Source organism: Triticum aestivum, chromosome 5B (assembly GCF_018294505.1).
Source record: "Triticum aestivum cultivar Chinese Spring chromosome 5B, IWGSC CS RefSeq v2.1, whole genome shotgun sequence".
Taxonomy (NCBI): domain Eukaryota; kingdom Viridiplantae; phylum Streptophyta; class Magnoliopsida; order Poales; family Poaceae; genus Triticum; species Triticum aestivum.
Window position 1 is genome coordinate 475696109 of NC_057807.1, and position 18759 is coordinate 475714867.

Here is an 18759-nt window from a genome sequence, read left to right on the forward strand (position 1 = left end):
TGCCTCGCCAGCGATAGTACCGCAGTGCCATGCGGTAGTACCGCAGGGCCTTGTGGTAGTACCGCATGTCTGGTGCGGTAGTACCGCTCTTCACGGGCTGAGTTGGTGGATAACGGTTGGATTTGTTCTTTCACTATATAAGGGGAGTCTTCTTCTTTGAGTTGACTACCTCTTCCACCTCCAAGCTCCATTGATGCTCTAAGCTCCATTTTCGCCCGATCTCTCTCCCTAGCCAATCAAACTTGTTGATTCTCTAGGGATTGGTTGAGAAGGCCCCGATCTACACTTCCACCAAGAGAAATTTGATTCCCCCACTAATCCCTTGCGGATCTTGTTACTCTTGGGTGTTTGAGCACCCTAGACGGTTGAGGTCACCGCGGAGCCATAGTCCATTGTGGTGAACCTTCGTGGTGTCGTTGGGAGCCTCCAATTAAGTTGTGAAGATTGCCCCAACCTTGTTTGTAAAGGTTCGGTCGCCGCCTCCAAGGGCACCAATAGTGGAATCACGCATCTCGCATTGTGTGAGGGCGTGAGGAGAATACGGTGGCCCTAGTAGCTTCTTGGGGAGCATTATGCCTCCACACCGCTCCAACGGAGACGTACTTCCCCTCAAAGGAAAGGAACTTCGATAACACATCCTCGTCTCCATCGGTTTCACTTTTGGTTATCTCTCACCTTTACTTGTGCAAGCTATTGTGTTATATCCTTTGCTTGCTTGTCACATGGAAATGCTTAAGACCAACACGATGCAAGAGTTCTTTGCAGACGTATTTTAGTTCTAGATACAACCATTTTTTATAATTTTTTTCGATAAGTATTTCCGGACGAAGGGAGTAGAAAATCCATGGGTTGGATTGGGGCGGGTTCTGCCTAATTAATTATGGACTGCATTGGATTGACATGTTTAATACTCTCTCCGTTCCTAAAATAAGTCTTTTTAAGATTAAAATATGGATTACATACAGATATGTAGACATATTTTAGAGTGTGGGTTAACTTATTTTGCTTTATATTTAGTCTTATACTCCCTCCGTCCCAAAATAAGTGTCTCAAGCTTAGTACAACTTTGCACTAAAAAATTGAGACACTTATTTTGAGACGGAGGGAGTATTTAGAGTGTGGGTTAACTTATTTTGCTTTATATTTAGTCTTATACTCCCTCCGTCCCAAAATAAGTGTCTCAAGCTTAGTACAACTTTGTACTAAAAAATTGAGACACTTATTTTGGGACGGAGGGAGTATTTAGAAACAAAGAGAGTAGTCCGTAAATGGGTTGGATTGTGTGGGGTGGATCTCAGACCATTCCCAGGTTGACGTGTGCTCGTTTTCATACTTCGCTGTAGCCTGGTACTATCAGTCAGCAACAGAAAAAACATAGACCTCGCAAGCTACCAAGAGGTCTGGTGCAATCGCAGAGGGATATTTACCGTTCGATAAGCTGTTTGTCCGGCGCAATTATTTAAAAAAAAATTAGAGATCAAATCATCCTAAACGTTTGTCTACCCAAGCATTGACATTTATAACATCAACAGTGTAAGTAGCCATGTTACTTAGGCACAAGTTAGTTCAAATAAATACAAGAACACCACATTTCCAAGACAATTCTGACTGAACACCATTATCACGTTGACAAGTAACATTCACTTCAAAACTTAATCAAATAATGTAGGTTTTGGCTCACGCTTCGGGTGACGACTCGGATAATACCAATATGGCTTAGGGACCGGCCAACTGTCATCGAACAAGTTTTTAAAAAGAAGTCAGACACTGAAGAAACTGTGTGCAACCAGAGTAAACAAAACTTACTGAGGCATGTCAGAAAGAATAGCAAAACTTATTTGAGACATGTCAGGAAGAATACCGATAATTAGGCTTCTCTGTAATTCCAGCAGCAGCAGTCCTACGATAGACCAAAAAGATGGGTTTTAACATCCAAGAACAACTGCAATAGCCTAATATGGTTTTCTAAACAGATATGGTAGCTCAATGGCTTAGCAAGTTACATGAGTGGGAGAGAAATAGACAAGCCACCCCAAAAGCACCTGTGCCTAACCCTCAGTAAGTACAGGACATAATTGGACTCTTGGAACCAAAGAGCTACGTTTGGCTTGAGCTTTAGCATATTCAGCTAACAAACTAACTAATAAGCAAGTGATTCTTTACTGGTGCATAAATGTTGTACTCCCTCCGTCCGGAAATACTTGTCCGAGGAATGGATGTATCTAGATGTATTTTAGTTCTAGATACATCCATTTGTATTCATTTTTACGACAAGTATTTCCGGACGGAGGGAGTAACTAACTACTCCCTCCGTTCCTAAATATAAGTCTTTTTAGAGATTTCAATACGGACTACATACGAAGCAAAATGAGTGAATCACACTCTAAAATATGTCTATATACACCCGTATGTAGTCCGTACTTAAATATCTAAAAAAGCTTATATTTAGAAACGAGGGAGTAATAGCCTAACTCAACTAGAAAAGATCATCAAACTGATCACCTAAGTCTGCATCACTAACACATCAATACATATGTGCATGAAAAGCATTGGAGCACTTCCATACCATACATATATTTATACATAAAGAAGGCTTACCGCTCTGCATAAAAACTCCTCAATAGATTCTGAATTATGTCACTTGGTAGGTAAGGAGTTCCATCCGAGTCATAGAAGTTCATGCCAACAAAGTTCCCATTCAAATCAAAGAGGGGACCTCCAATTCCAGCCTACAGCACAAAAATTTAGTGACAATGAACAGTGGTTACACAAGAAAAGATGATGTTCATAATAACCTACAAATCTAATAAAAAAGGGGACTCCAGTTCGAGCCTATAGCAAAAACATAAAGTGCCATTGAACAATGGTTACACAGAAAAAGTGTTACTCGCAAATAATGGTCCTTATCCTGATGCAACCCATTATTTTCTCACGCAAAAACATAAGAGAAATCAACAGTGTACCTTAGTGATTTTACAAGTGGAGAACTTAAGCTCTCTGCAATCAAATTTGTTTCGTCCTCCAGTCACTGACCCATCTGTGGCCATCAAGTTCCCAGATTTAAAGGCGCGCCCAAGAGCTACTACTACCTTAGTTTGAGGTTCTTCAAAGATTATTGCCGCATGATTTTTGCAAGAATTCGGGATGCTGACAACAGCAACATTGTAGCTTAAATCATAGTGTTGTAATGTTCCTATGATACGTTGTTCCATTGGAAGACATACTTCAATCTGCAACGATGAAGTGAGACTTAACCATCATCTGAATGAACAAGCAAAGAGTAAATAATGTCTAGTACAAACCCTTAAGTTATCAATAATCTTGTTTTCATCACCAGAAGTTCTAACCAAACTTGCTGAAGTCAGAATTATTGAGGTTGACTCATTACAGTCTACAGATACACCTGTGCAAGCAAAATGTCTTTCCTTGCCTACAGTATAATTTGAATCATTAGCTAGTGAACAGGCAAAAGGTAAAAATGGAAAACAATAAACTTATACAGTACAATCACCATTGAACGAAGCAAGTGCGACAACACCCCAAGACTTCATTGAAGCAACTTTTCTAGTGGGTTCACTCCACATGGCTATGCCAAATTCCTCTTCAAAATCACCTTCCAAATGCATGCCTCCTGGTTAAATAAATATGGCAGTCCAGTTAAATGAGTGGCAGAATAAAGCAGTTTAAGTGTGATACAAACAGGAACAGTCAGCACAATCAAGAGAGAGAACTCACGATCAGCATAAGCTGGCAAGGGATAACCATCAGATCTTAAGATATCATTTACCACCTTTGTGAACTCTATTGTGACAAAGGTGAAGCATTTCATGATAATATATCAGTAATGATAGGCAACAAGGTGAATCAATCCATGAATATGCACCATGATCAGCAAAATCAAAAGCATACCACTGGATGGCCAAGGATGAATAGTCGGATGCTTATGTTCATCAACAGTGAATTCTGGTGTATGTTCATCCTCGATGAATTCTGGTGCACCAAGATGAAGCGATTGATGACTCATCAGTAAAGATAACAAATTAACTTGGAATATGATAAGGTGCATCATAGTTAACATAATAAGCGACTTCAGACATGTTATCTGTCCACTTGGTCATGGTTACAGTAAGACTATTCTTTCCCAGGACTGCCTGCCTCTCATTCCACAAACTGAATGATGCTGCTAGTAACAGGACTTTGACCAGTGCTGTAGTTTATGATATCAAGGAGTTAGCTTATGATATCAAGGAGTTAGTTTCGTTTATTAATGTCAGTAGACAATGTAATGGGGCAGCCCATGTTTTAGCTAGATCAGCTGAGCCTGTGTCTGGTGCTGTGTGGTTTAATGAGGTCCCTGACCTTGTTCAGGACATCATCTGTAATGAACTATCTGTTCTGAAAATTGATGAAACACCGCCTATTACTTAAAAAAAAAACCCGACCACCGCTTGATTCACCTTGTGGCTTAGGGATGGAAGATGCAAAATCTTTACGTTTCCTTTTGTCACCACTTCTCCCAGTAGAGCATGTTTGATTCAAGCTACCTACAACGAAAGAGACAGAACTGAAGAATACTGAGGACTTTTATGTTGGGGTAGTTTCATATAGTATGTCAATGAGAGTTTAGCAGACCATAAACTGACCTTGCACTCGAGATGAGCAACCTACAAGTGATAATTGACAAGTAACATTAGAAAATGATGAAGAATAGTCTGCAAGTGCATAATTTAGCAGCCTTAAAGAGTGATTTTTCTTAGCTCACCTTCTGTAAAGCGAAAGGGCTTAAAGGTAATGCACAAGTCTTCCATTTCATCCACACTGTAGAATGCAGTGAACTCATCATAATGCATACAGTACAAGTATGATTAAATGCTACAAGTCTAAATGGCATACCATAACCAAATATCCCTCAAAGATTCAAGAATTTTATTTGTTGGTACATATCGAGTAAATTTCTGATCATGATAGTCATTCATCCCAACAATGTTCCCATCAAAATCAACAAGTGGACCACCACTTCCATCCTAGCACAATGATGAAGTGTGTACATAGGAAATTAGTAAATTTGATGCATCAAAAGACAGTGCATAATGATTAAAAAAAATAAGGAGGAAGCAAACAACACACCATAGTAATTTTGCATGTTGAGAACATAAACCCTTCACTGTCAACTTCACTTGGACCATCAATCAGTTCCCCACGTGTATCCATTAATTTGCCTGAGTGGAAACAATGCTTTACAGCTAATAACTGACTATGGGGCTCGACTTGCACGGTCTTATTGAGACATGCTGCACGAAGATCAGGGGAGAATCTAGTTTCAATAACAACCATACTGCAAGGCAAACGATAACGTTTTATCCAGCCACCAACAACTTCGTTATTGGGAAGGCGCAATTTTATCTGTAAAGTTATGAGAGATATACAGGATGATTAGCTGACCACTATCTTAAATAAGAGCAACACGTGCAGACAAATTTGCAGCACAAACCTTAAGTGCAGGGGTAAGCATGCGTTCCTTATCTGATGTGCTAACCAAAGCTGACGAGGTCAGAACACATGCACCACCAGATGAACTGTTTGCAAGAACTATGCCCGTGCTTCTAAAATGCATTTTGTCTCCTACAAAAGATCATTGTTGCAGTCATTGACTACCGATAATTAAGTATGAACCAGGGAAACTACTGCGCATACGATAGTATAATCACCATCAAATGAAGCAAGAGAGACAATGCTTGGGGACAACTTTGTAGCAAGTTCTTGAGTGATGTTCTCCACCACAGCTTTACGCCGATCACTTACAATGCTGGACACCTCTTTTTTTACCACCCGTTTACGAATTTTTTGCCTTCCATTTGAGCTTCTTGACATTCGCCTAAATTTCAGCATCTCCCCTGCAAAAATTGGGTTCCCCACACAAGAAAAATTGAAAATCTTCTCTGTACTTTGAAGAATTTTGTTTGAAGTGCATGCAAGTAACCTGTAGTTTGACGGAGCATGCACTCCTAGCTTATGATTTAATCAGCTGAACAGTTTATCTTGCAGTTTTCAGAAATAGTGTCTCCCGATGGTAAAAGTTTAAGATATACTAGTTAATGCAAAGTGAGGGCTCACATCCACTGAAGTAGATCAACAGATAGGCATGGACGTACACCTTGGTTGTTATTGTCACATTACAACAATAGAGAAAGAATCAGGAAGAAGGGACAAGTTACAAGTTACATGTAGAGCATGGCGCTCTTCCGCCCGCTAAAAATGCCCACCCATCCTTCTATAGTCCACCCGCCTCACCAACAAAGTTGATGGCATGCACACTGTTGTCACCATTGAGGACATCTTTGCTACAGTGACCTACCAATGAACAAGGATTTTCTTTTTTCACAAAAGGGCTTCCAGCCAAAAAAACCTCACTCTAGCAGGAAGAGAATACAGGGGATTTCGCGTGGAAGCCCATAGTCTTGCAGCGGTTTTCCAGTGGCAGTGGTTATAGCCAGCACCGAAGTGCATGGAAGCGCCGCCTGTTCACAGGAATGAGGAGCCAGGAGGAGGCAAGAGGAGAAGGTAAGATACGATGAAATTGCTTAAGAATATGAACTCATTAGCAGGCCAAGATAATATACCACGAAACTGGCAGACGGCTAATGGGCTGAAAATAAGCGCAAGACCGAATTAACCCACTACAGTCAATTCCACTAAACGACCCCTAGAACTCATTTGCAGTTTCTGCACTGTGCTAATACAGCTGGCAATTGGGCACAGGGAGAAGTCACGAGTGCCCCTGCCCGCAATTACATTATAGCTGACGCCATACCCGCCACTTGCAGCGGGCACAGAACATCTTTCATGCAAGTCTTCCACAGGCATCGACCACCCACGGGCCAGCAGATCAACACATCCAACCAAAGCACATAGCAACAATATAGAAAAACAACAGTAATTCTGGTGCACAGTCAAGCACATTGACAACAATTTTCCAGACTTCTCCAGTAGTAAACTAGCTAATAATCAAAGAAATCAGACACATAGTTCAAAAGGTTCAATGAAAACTCCAGGAACTAGCTGCAGGAAGATATCACTGACATAGTCTAAACTTGAGTACTCAACACACAAACCAGGCACCAACCACCAACCTACCACTCCCTCCGTCCCATAATATATGAGTACATTCGTTGTAATAACATCTTATATTATAGGTCGGAGGGAGTAGCTCTTAGTCTTTAGCAGTGTACCACGAAAACCAACAAACCAGCACCATCTAGAAATCAAGTATCTGAGATGGCCTGGCGGCGTGCATGCCTGCTGCAAGAGAGCTGAAGAAGACACGGATAGCAAGGTACACGGGCGTGGCACCGTTCTCCGGTGGTGAACTGGTTGCGGTCGTAAAGAGTGGGTGGGTTGAGGTGTGCACAGGGAGAACTACACAGGAAAATGATGGGGCGGAGAGGATAAATTGGGAAGAAATTCAGGAGAAAGGAGAGGCAGGCACCACGCAGAACACATATGGTTCACATGATGATGACCTTCATCAACATAGCTAACTTATGTTGCTCACACATCGACTATCCTACTACGAATGTTGTTCAAGATATCGTTGTTCTCCTCCTCTTGAACGGGATATGCTTGTGTTGGTGACACCCTCTTTCCTAGCACCGGGAGGTACGTACACATGCAATTCAATACCTTCCTAGCATATATATTGAAACAGAAATTAATTTTAACTTCAATCCAGAAAATGAAGCCTTGTGTAACATTGCTGATGAGGTTGACTAGGTGAAAACCCAAAGAATGATTGACTTGTGTAACAGAAAACACATAATTGCAGGACAAATTGTATGAATAAACAAGAAACCAACAATTTCTCTTTTGTGCACAGTAGCACATTCTGGGCAAAAATACAGAAAGGCTTGCAGCATGGCAAACACGAAAGGTGTGGAACCTGAAGATCAGTCAGCTAACATGCAAAAGGAGAAACAATCATATCACTTTAAACGGTAATATTTTAGGTCTGACTGTCAAAATCAACAAGTATAATAGTAGAACTATATTCCCAATCATAGAAAATATTTGGAACATCTATCATGCCAACAATACGACTAGTAACGTGTTAACCAATTTCGGCCAGTATAACCAAGACAAAGCTCATGCTCTCTCAAATTGCATGTTACTGCTAAGCTTCGATTTCAGGTCAAGATAGTGCATATAAAACAACTTAATCATTTCCTTTTCATATATCGTCAGTCATTGCATGTTTCACTTCTAACATGCTTAAACCAAAACATTTGCTCATCTGCAAAAATAAATCAAACTAGAGTTTGAAAACATTTGCCCCTCAATCATCATCACAAACACCTGCAGTATATGGCAAAATCCTTTCACATGTGAACTTGAACATGCACTGGAAAAATCATGCAGCAAGTACTCATCAAGAAATAGTCATAATTATATTCTCACAATATCCAATCCACAGCAAGTACTCATCCAATAGAAAATCAGGAAATATTTTTGAACAAACAGAGGATGCAAGGAGAGGGGGGGATGAAGGAAGAGGGAGGAGGAAGGAGTGGTGGCTACCTGCCTATGAACTGGAGGGGAGCGGCTGCTCCAGTGAGGGAGGCGCTGCTGGTGGGAGCGGCTGCTCCAGTGAGGGAGGCGCTGCTGGTGGGAGCGGCTGCTCGACGGCGGGAGGCGTTGCTGGGCTCCTGTACCGGAGGCGGGGCGGCGGGGCCTCAGCCGGGTGGGCGCGACGCGGCGGAGGGCCGGCAGTAGTGGCGGCGGCTAGGAACCCTAGCTGTCGCGCTCGGGAGGGAGGTGCTCTCTTCGTTGAGGGGAAGGCTGCAATTCCCCAAACTTTTGGCTTATTTTCTTTACAATCCCCAAACACTTTTATTATTTTTTTGAGAAACCCGAACTCTTTCTTCTTGGTAAAGGCCAACGGGTTCCCCACCCCAGAAAGGCTGACCGTCCCTGTAAGCGGGGCCCACCCACTCCACGCGATTGCTCCCTACGGAATTTCGCTGCCCGCGCCCGTTCTCTTCTTGTTCCCCCCACTTCGCTTTTCCTTTTGCCCCACTTCACCGGGATCCGGGCACCGTCATCGGCCGCAGATTGGGATTGTCGCGGCCCGGGACATCGCCATCTCCGTCGTCGCCGCCCCCGCGCCGTCCTTTTGCTGGCCTTCTCCCTCCCGTCCTCGACGACCCTTCGTCTCCGCCGGTACCTCTCTCCTCTCTGCTGGCTATCTGCGTCGTCTCGACCTCTGCTCCGACCTGCTTGCTGGACCTTCTCCCGCCTAACCTCGTTGCATTTTGGTCTCCGCGCAGAAGTCCGCCATAGCCTCGTCGGCTTTTGGACGACGACCCCCCGCCTCCGCGGTCTGGTAGCCTCGTCGTCGGCTTTTGGACGACGAACCCTACGTCTTCGCGGTCGGGTAGCCTCGTCTTCGGCTTTTGGACAACTACCCCTCTTCGGGCACTCATCGGCTTTTGGAAGACGACCCCTCCGTCTCCACGCAGAGGTCTGGCACCCCTCTTCTCTCTGGTTCGCCGATTCGCCGACCTGCCTCCATCGATTTCGTTTAGATTGATTCGTACGGATAACTCAAATCTCCACACTAGTGTTTTCAAGAGCGAGATACTTTTGCTGGATTAGGGCTGAATTTTGGTGACCAATTTTTACAGGGAACGCAATTTGTTTGGAAGGGCACAAGGAAAAGTTATTTGCCTGAGCGTTTCCAGTTTGGAGCTATCTGAATTCAATCAAACCGAAAGGTTTGCTGCCATATCCCAGTCCAGGGCTAGCTTGCTCTGCATCCTTGCAAGGTAACTTGTTTGTTTAAATGCCAACATGCTTAGTTCTGTCCAAACCGTTTAGTGAATATTGGCAAGGGCCTTAGGTTAATCATCTGAATATCAGTTCACTGATGTAAAAACTTTACTTGACCAAAGCCAAAGACATTGCGAGTTTATTAACCTAAGTCATCTCACATCTGAATAAGTAAACTGATATGGATATTAGAAATTTGGTCAAGGCTGAAGAACCGCAACACTATTCAGCTACTTGTAGTCAACCTGGATAAACTCTCTTAGGGACATTTTCAAATCAGGATATGTTCTACGGTTTTTACAAACTTCAGATTTTCATTTCTTAAAAGTAGATGTTTTTTAAAATAGTTACTTACTAATACATCAGTTGATCTAAGTAATCACATTTATTGCATTTATTCCTTGCTGGGAAACAATGGGTCCGAGGATCTTGCCGAAACCGCGCTTGTTTAGCTCGAACTTAGTGGCATGTGCGCTAGGTTTGTTGAACAGTTTGTACGAATCAGCGGGAAGGGTTTCATCTGACTTGGTCCTGACGACCTTGTCGTTGACATATGCCTTCGCCGGTATCCTGATCTGCTGCTGCAGATGTCAGGATTGTTTGCTGGTATTTGGCTCCTGCATTGCCTAGCCCAAAGGACATGCTGGCAAAGCGTGGCGGACCGAAAGTGGTGATGGAGAGATTTTTCTCCTGATGAGGTACATTTATCCTGGTTGTAGCATCGGCCGTCTGGTCGATGTGTGGCAAAGGAAACAAGTCCTTTGGCCGCACGCGAGCGACGTTTTCAAGGTAGGTGCCAAGGCACTAGGCTTGGTCCCTGTTGTGCGCTAGCGCCAGTTTTAACAACCAGCCAGGATGCACGACTTCTCGGTTGAGGCCCACCTGGAACAATCCAACCATCCCCCACAGCCTGACACCATCGAGGTGACGCTGCAGAGCAGTCCACCGTCTGTGTGCGAGCTGCTGCAAACCGCCTCATCGGTGCTTCAGAGCTTGCCACCCATGTTGCAACACCACCGTCTGCTACAAGGGGATGCGAGTGCTGCAACGACCTGTTTGCAAAGCCCAATGGTCGATGAGCAAGGGTGGCTGTCCTGCGGTTGTGTCACGATCGACTGCTGTGTTGCAGCATGCCGCGGCGGTGAAGCTACGAGCTGCTGTGGCTGCGATGCTGTTGTGGTCGCCGGTGTAGCGTCGTCGTCGTCGTGTGTTAGCAATGCTGCGATGGGAGGGAACCAAGACCATGTGTTGAGGTGACCACTAGAGCTGCAGGAGGCCATGGGTTGTTGCGTCCACACGCATCACTCGTTTTCTTGGTTCAAACGAAAAATGCAGTGAGGGGTGAGAGGCCTGTAGGACGATGCATTGACCCAATCCAACCGCCACATGTGTTTTAATTGGACGACTGGGGGAGTTTGATCTTTCTTCCCCTACACTCGGGTGGCGCCTAGGCGCCTTTTATTTCTTCATTATTGCTTCAGCTAATTAAAAATATTGTAACCTATTTTAGATTCATTATACTGCTATTAAAGAAATAACACTTTCTATATATTTTTCCTGAAAAGTTCTCTCTAGGAATTGACTTACAATGGATCACCCACTTCCGAGTTATTGGAACCAGATTGTGTTTGGCTTTCGAGACAGTGTTGTTATTATCGGTGACATGCAAGGAACAGGATTTTTGATAGGCTCCAAAGACAGAAGACGTCTTATCTTGACATGCTGCCATGTCGTAGCGGGTAGTGCTTATAAAGCTAAATTGCGAGATGAATATTTGGTCCAAGTTTGCATTACTGGATATGGTTTGTGTTCTGGCCAGATACTACTTGCTGACGATGAGAGAGATGTGGCATTAATTGTGGTTACTACAGATTGTGATGGTCTTCCAATGATTGAACTACCTAATTTGGAATTATCTGATCGGGTTGTCAAGAAGGATATGGAATTAGTCATGTTGGGTTATATTTTCATGCCTAAGGGTGTAATTAAAGAACCAGGAACTTCTTACGGCAAATCAAAGTAATGCCTATTTTCACAAAGAACTATTTTCACAGAGACCTTATGTTAATATTTTTTTATTTGTTGACTTAATATTGATTTTGCAGGGCCAGCATGTATCACAATTCTTTAGTGGGGTGTGATATATTGCCGGTGTCATATGTATCAACCCCTGGGACTTCGGGAGCACCTGTTTTCCTTGTTCAGAAAGGAAGTAGTCCAGAGGTAATAGGAATGCATGCTGGAAGAGTGCAGGGCACTCAATATTGTATTCCAATGCCAGTGATAGAAGAAAGTTTGCGCCAGTTGAGTACAAAGGTATCTATGAGTAATAAAAAAGTAGCTAGATAGTGTTGTGTTCGTATTTAATACTAATAACCGTGTATATTTTCAGAAGGGCCTCTCAATTCCTGAAATGATTGAGAAGATCCTTTCAGCAGTGTGGTGAGTAAAAGTGTTCTTGTGCAGATTTTATAATAGATTTCAATGCATTTCCCAAATACTCATGGTGACATATGTCTAATCACAAATACCAACTGTTTTCAGTCGAAGGAAGTAGGAATTGCTCATACACTTATTAAAGTGGGACCAAATGGACAGACCTTGTTGCTGATGCGGAGAGACGTAAATGTATTTTCAGTGCCACTAATGACGCAACCATCTGTAAGTTGGTGTTGCAAGTAAGCAAGAGCTTGATGAACTTGAGGATCTTAATGCTGATTCAGGGGTTTTCAGCAATACCAGATGGAAGGTAAGTACCATGGTTTCAGCCAGTGTGACTATCAACTCCTTTCATGTTTTCTAATATGTCGCTGCACTTAAATTGCCCAGAATGTAAAGCTCATGCATGCACATTTGCCTTGTGAGGTTCATGTTTGTTGTCAGGTAGTCAGGGTTTACTGAATATACACTTCTTTTATAGTGTGATTTTGTTTGTATTCATGATGAATATATCTGTCTTTACTTTTTGGAATCATGTATGTGGTTCACTTATCTCTGCTATGCTGTTTGCTCTGTAATTGGATTGTGAGAGGTTTGTAAATAAGATTTTCAGGACATGTGCTATTTTGTGAACCTCCTACTTTTCTTGAAATACACACTGTTCGTTTTTCTCGTATACACTCTTTCTTATGTTCCATTTTTTGTATTCATATATTCATAGGTCATTCTTAGCGACGAGTTTAGAAAGTCTTTCACCAAACTAAAATCACCACAGCTCAGGAAGGAAGTACTCCAAAAGCTTATCAAACTTGAAGATGATTGGAGGAGAACAGTTAAGAACCTTGAGATGCCTGGTGCTTCTCATCTTGCGAAAGTATACAAGGTCTGGGACCTGTATCTTGTTTGGACTACTGACGTGAAGAAAACCGAAAGAACGTATTCCCAGATAATAAGAATTTGGGACCTATTGTCACAGCAGAATGTTGCAAGAACTGTTCAACGTCTCGAGAATCTGTTCTCCATGTACACGGATGATTACCTGGATCATTGCAAGAGAGTGGAGACACAGGGGTATGAGTTTTTTTATTGTTAATGGGCTATAATCTGGTTCCTTGGACTTTTTATACCTGATACGTAGAGAGATGAACTGTTTGTGAATAGTCATTCCTACAAATGAACTGCCTGACATTATTCTAATTTTTGCGTTGCTTTTGTTATGGATAACAGGAAACTGGAGGTTCCTATGGTTTTGGTCTTTGGGATGTTGTGCATGATGTTATCCGCTATAACATGGATTGCAAAGTTGATTCTTATGAAGAGCATGATCTCGTGGATACATCATATGCCATGAAGAATCCAAAAGTTAGTGAAAGCTTCCTGCTGATGAAATTCTACTCTTTATCATCTGGGACGGCAAAGCATTTGTGACAGCTACTAATGGGTCTGAAATTGACATCCCCTTTGAACAGACTGATGAAGGGCAGGTGGTTATCCAATTCCTGCTCACTATTTTTATACTTGGGAGGTCAGGCAGTGGAAAAACCTACCTTACACTCTATGAAGCTCTGTCTGACTTACCATTGTGTTCCTTGCATTGCCATAGGTATGGTCTACATGCAAAATGGTACTTCTAAAATTGAGGAAGCTGGTGACTGTTTTGCTAGGGCTGAGTGCTGGTCGGAGACAGCTGAAATATTCTTTAAAGCTAAATGTTACACCAAGTGTTTCTCCATGTGCTCGAATGGAAAACAATTATACAATCTGGGCTTGCAGTTTCTGCAACAGTTAAGAGGAGGAACATTCACTTGAGAATTCAACATCCTTGGAGGTTTCTGCAATTAGAACGAAGTATCTGGAAAATTGCGCTCAGCATTATTTTGAGCGTGCTGACATAAAGCATATGATGCCCTTTGTTAAAGCTTTCAGCTCTATGGATCACGTTTATAAATTCTAGAAATCTATGTCAAGTTTAGAGATGGAAATGGGAAATTTCCTAGAAGCTGTAGGAATACCAAAGCATAAAGGAGATGTCTTATTGGAGGTAGATATACCCGAGAAAGCAGATTTGTTTGAGGACGCAACATGGCTTCTCCATATCATTGTGGATTCCTTGTGGTCTTCAAATAGTAGAGGATGGCCTCCCAAAAGATATGCAGAGAAGGAGCAGTTGCTTGCAAAAGCCAAAGAGATGGCAGAAAAGGTCTCTGAGTGCTTCTACTTACTGCTTTGTTTGCATGGAAGCTGATGGACTGTCAGATGGGAAAAAGTCCCTTTCCAGTTTGAGTTGCACTTTGCTTGAGGGCAGAAAATGTGCAAACTTGTTAGTTGGACTTGTTGCTTCCTGTTCGATCCTTGATGTTCATCTTCAATCTCGAGCCTCTGGATACAAGATATAATCAGGACCAGGATCTGAAGATGAAAATAGCTGCAATGACATGCTGGCCTCTAACCAGATGTCACCCCAAACTCTGTTTTGTGTCTGGAATCACTGGAAGACGATCATAATCAAAGTACTATCTCATCTTTGCCACACTGATGGTCCAGAATTAAATGATTATGCAGTTGTTTAAGAAGATCTTTGCGCCAAGTACTTTGGATTGAGAAAAGATGGTGAAGTTGACAGATATGTGGTGCTGAACATGAATGCAAGTTGGCTTTCCAATGCTGACAGGAATTCTTTGCAGCAAGACGGGAACAGATGTTTATTGGGTGCCCCTCAGTGTCGTTCATGTGCTCAGTGTTTCTTGATGAATGAGCTGTCTTCTGTTGGTTTCAGTGTACTTAAGAAGTTGGAATCGATTGTTCAAATTTCTCCAAAGCCGGCATCTTCGCATACCCTGGTGAGAACTATCCTTATCATACATGAGATAGCAAAGTTTTTTGAAGAACCAGAGTTCAGTATGCCAAAAGGTTCCATGAAGTTAAGAAGCTTTTTTGTTCTCTGTGGGTGTTGATTCTTTGAGTTAGTTTTTCTTGTGTGGAGAGATGGGACAATGAGGAGCCTCTTGCATCTACTTGACTCGCCAGCTGCATATGGATTGGTTGCTGATTCTCTTGGTGCAGATCTTCACCCAGCAAATAAAAAATTGACTCATGGGCATCTTGGGAGAACAACCATGCTTCTGCTTCATGCAGCACAATTGGACGAAGTGCTACTTTCAAGACTACTACAGTACCTGGGCAATAATTCTAAGTGGGCAGATTTTTTTTGATATTTCAAGATATTTCTTGACAGTGGTCGGGATAGATCCTCCTTGATCTTCAACTTTAAGCTTGCTCGAGTGTACCTTCAGTGTAAAGTGGAAGGATGAACTGGACTACATATCCCCACCATGCTATGTGGGACTGTGGGTCTTATGGAGTGCCTTGGTTTCTTGGCTTCATCATGCTTACTACAGAATGATTTTATATGCTGCACGAGATCTCTGTTGGTCAATATGCTGGAATGCCGTACCAGCAAGGCTTTACACTGACACCTGCCTGGTATCTAAGTCATGCTCAGATTCCAATCTTGATGGTTTGGCACACTCATCAGGCCGTTTCATATATGAGACGATTGCGACTATCTTGATGGCCAAGCATATGCTCCAGGAATGGGTACATAGGACTTCATGTCCTTCCAGTACTTCATACACTGAACGAGCTTGTAGACAGGATCAAAGACGAGACCAGATGTTGGGCAAAGGCTGGAGCTCAAGGGCTCAGGGTCGTTTTGCCATCATCCTGGGACGTGCACTGAGCCTCTGTTGTCTGTGTGTACAAACCGCCTCCTAGGAGGATGTAAATACCCTCTCTTTCCAATGCAATGAAACGCAAAGGCCATTTGCGTTTTCTCGAAAAAAAAAAAAGTACTTCATACAAAGCAGTCCTCCTGTGACTAGTTGTTACACTTTACCTTCTGATCCTTACTCTTTCTCTGGGGAAGTGCTATGAGGTCACACATAACCTTGTGAGGAATGAAATCTTTAAGGATTTACCTTTGGACTTCTCTAAGAAGATTGAAGATGCTTTGAAAATGAGGTCTCGCACACCTAGCAACTTCACAAGAGTGCTTGCTGATGCACTTGCCGCAATCGGAGATCGTATGGTAGTTATTGGTTCACCCGAAGCCCCAGTAATCTGTCGAAACTTGAATCCTTGTATGATTAGCAAGGAGGATTTGCATGATGTTCCGAAGATAATGGCTCTTTGTGTCTTGAAGAATCAAATTCTGTAAAGCAAGATACTCCATTGCCACAACAAACTGATGGTAGCAAGTGTCTTGAAGAACCAAGTTCTGTAAAGCAAGAGACTCCATTTCCTGAAAAATCTGACGGTAGCAAGTTCAAAAATGTTATTTCTGGAAACATTCTTGTGACGGTAGAGATAGTAAAGATATGGATCAGTCCGAGAAAGAGAAGTTCAACCGATGTCCTTGTGCCTGTATAGAGGTATTAAAAGGTAGAGGGTTCGAGCAAGACAGATTCAACTGGTATCTTTGACACTCTCTGGAAGAAGCTTGAGACTTTTCTACTCGATGAGCAAGACCAGGTGAGTTTCATATGTTACAATAGTGCTTGTTTTGTTATCTTCCAGCTTGTCCCATCGTTGGCAGCTGCCAAGTAATTCTAAAAGCTAATTTCTGCAGAAAGATGCAAGGGCTGTCTTTCAATTTCTTAGAGACGCCCTTCCATGGCTGGAGCAAACAGGCGTTCTAGCATAGATTGATAAAGAACTTGATGAACACATTCTGGAAGAGGTCAAGCACATCTGCAGTGAGTTTGAAAAACTCTCCGACAGGTAAGCAAGTGTTAATTTAGGGCCGACTCTATCTAAATTTCTTAATATGCCGTGTTGGAATTGATAGGCATGTACTCCCTCCGTTCCTAAATATTTGTCTTTCTAGAGATTTCAACAAGTGACTATATACGGAGCAAAATGAGTAAATCTACACTCTAAAATATGTCTATATACATCTGTATATAATAGTCCATTTGAAATCTCTAAAAAGACAAATATTTAGGAACGGAGGGAGTATGAGTAATAACATCCTCCTTTTTTTGCTTGCTATGTACTCCCTCCGTTCCTAAATATGAGTCCTTTTAGAGATTCCAATATGAACTACATACGGAGCAAAATGAGTGAATTTACACTCTAAAATACGTCTACATACATCCGTATGTAGTCCATAGTGAAATCTCTAAAAAGACTTATATTTAGAAGCGGAGGGAGTAACACCTTCTAGTCTAGTTTAAGACATGTCTTGTGAAAATGCACCTTACAATTTGCGCTCGTGAAAATTCACAGGATGGACAAAAAAGATGTGGATGACCTATACACAAAGTGGGAAGGTGCTGGGAAGACACTGCAGCCGGTCATCCGCCTTGTGAGTGGTACAGGAATATGCATGAATGATTGTAGTGAATGCAGGAAGTGAAGGTGCAAGGAAAAGGAGAAAGACCCCAGGTTCCCATCCTCTGCATTCTGAAGGTGCCCACAGCCAGTTTATACAAAACTTGTCCAGATGATGAGCGAGCTGACACGGGAGAAGCTGCCTCGACTTCAACAAAGGTGGCGCAGAAGCAGAAAGCAAGAAGAAATCCAAGGAAGCAAAGAAGTCTGACAAGGGCCGTGGGAAGAAGTGAGCTGATGTAGTTACTTTCCCGCCTTCAAAAAATATTTGCGTGCACCGGAGAAGCTTGTACGTAAAACCATTGGAGAAGACAGCAGAAATGTGTTGCTTCGTGTCTGACCAGGGAATGCAACTTTTGAACCGGCACAAGACAGATGCACCCATGCATCACGGTGAAGTTCCCGCTAAATTATTTATGGTGATTGAATGTGCTTACGAAAGTGTTGGGGCCTTTTTGTTGTTGGCCTGTGGAGTAGCCTCCTATGCGTTATGGCACCACTTTTGAATATCCACACCTGTTGCACCGGAAAAGAGACCATCATTGAAACTGCATTGCGAAAACTTGAAACAGAAACGTTGGAGCAGTGGACAACGCGATATGAGCTAACACCCATGATCTACCGGTAGAAATCATCAAATCAAAAGGGATGGGGTGCTTCAGGTGATCATCTCTTATTGTCCAGGTGGCCAGCAGGCCTACGGGATAGTCAACACTACTGGAATCGCCTACTTTGCGAAGTGCCTCAGACAATAGGCGAAAGCCAAAAAAAACTCAGCAACACCTTTGCCGAGCATACACACCTTAGGCAAACAAACCTTTGCCGAGAATTGTCTGTCAGGCACTCAGCATACATATTGCCGAGAGCCAAAGGGATACTCTCGGCAAAATAAAGTGACCAAGTCTGTTAGTCAAGGACAGGGACATCAGGTCTTTGCCGAGAACCAAAGGAGAGCTCGGCAAATACTTTCCTAGTTGCTGGTGCCAAATCTCGGCTTACCTGGGACCAACAACTCCCTAGGAGCTGCCACATGTCACATTTTTTAAGAGCCGTCATGCACCTCGTGGCGAGTCTAGACAGATCCTGTCTATAGCCCATGTCCATCTC

The 18759-nt window shown here is 42.8% G+C and overlaps 1 protein-coding gene and 1 long non-coding RNA gene across 5 annotated transcripts; one reads left to right on the forward strand and one right to left on the reverse strand.

The window, feature by feature from the left end:
• Nucleotides 1–1482: 1482 nt before the first annotated feature.
• Nucleotides 1483–8871, reverse strand: LOC123112577 (uncharacterized). Of its 2 annotated transcripts, none has more exons than XM_044533609.1 (16): nt 8576–8871; nt 5709–5894; nt 5492–5622; nt 5128–5403; nt 4894–5024; nt 4763–4818; nt 4644–4664; nt 4458–4544; nt 3910–3990; nt 3736–3801; nt 3512–3631; nt 3303–3430; nt 2964–3230; nt 2599–2729; nt 1862–1900; nt 1483–1731 (listed from the first exon to the last, which is right to left on the reverse strand). In XM_044533609.1, the coding sequence occupies exons 2-16, from the start codon at nt 5887–5889 to the stop codon at nt 1653–1655; spliced, it is 1794 nt and encodes a 597-aa protein (XP_044389544.1). In that variant the 5' UTR covers nt 5890–5894; nt 8576–8871; the 3' UTR covers nt 1483–1652. The 2 variants fall into 2 exon arrangements, with proteins under 2 accessions (XP_044389544.1, XP_044389543.1); XM_044533608.1 differs by having other exon boundaries at nt 8572–8871.
• A 138-nt stretch (nt 8872–9009) lies between these two features.
• Nucleotides 9010–18085, forward strand: LOC123112579 (uncharacterized). 3 transcript variants are annotated; one of them, XR_006455590.1, is made up of 13 exons: nt 9010–9213; nt 9321–9514; nt 9678–9818; nt 11388–11841; nt 11928–12138; nt 12215–12264; nt 12367–12571; nt 12983–13332; nt 13489–13623; nt 13731–13745; nt 13865–16791; nt 16889–17040; nt 17548–18085. It is a non-coding gene; the product is annotated as an uncharacterized lncRNA (long non-coding RNA). The 3 variants fall into 3 exon arrangements; XR_006455588.1 differs by having other exon boundaries at nt 13489–13745; XR_006455589.1 differs by having other exon boundaries at nt 13731–16791.
• Nucleotides 18086–18759: the final 674 nt, after the last annotated feature.

Excerpts from the sequence above, each read along its gene's own strand:
- LOC123112577 (XM_044533609.1), bottom strand. The coding sequence starts at position 5,889 with ATGCTGAAATTTAGGCGAATGTCAAGAAGCTCAAATGGAAGGCAAAAA. Across the intron at positions 3,802-3,909 it reads TCATCCTTGGCCATCCAGTG|AGTTCACAAAGGTGGTAAAT; the intron begins GTATGCTTTTGA and ends TTGTCACAATAG. Across the intron at positions 3,431-3,511 it reads CGCACTTGCTTCGTTCAATG|GCAAGGAAAGACATTTTGCT; the intron begins GTGATTGTACTG and ends ATTATACTGTAG.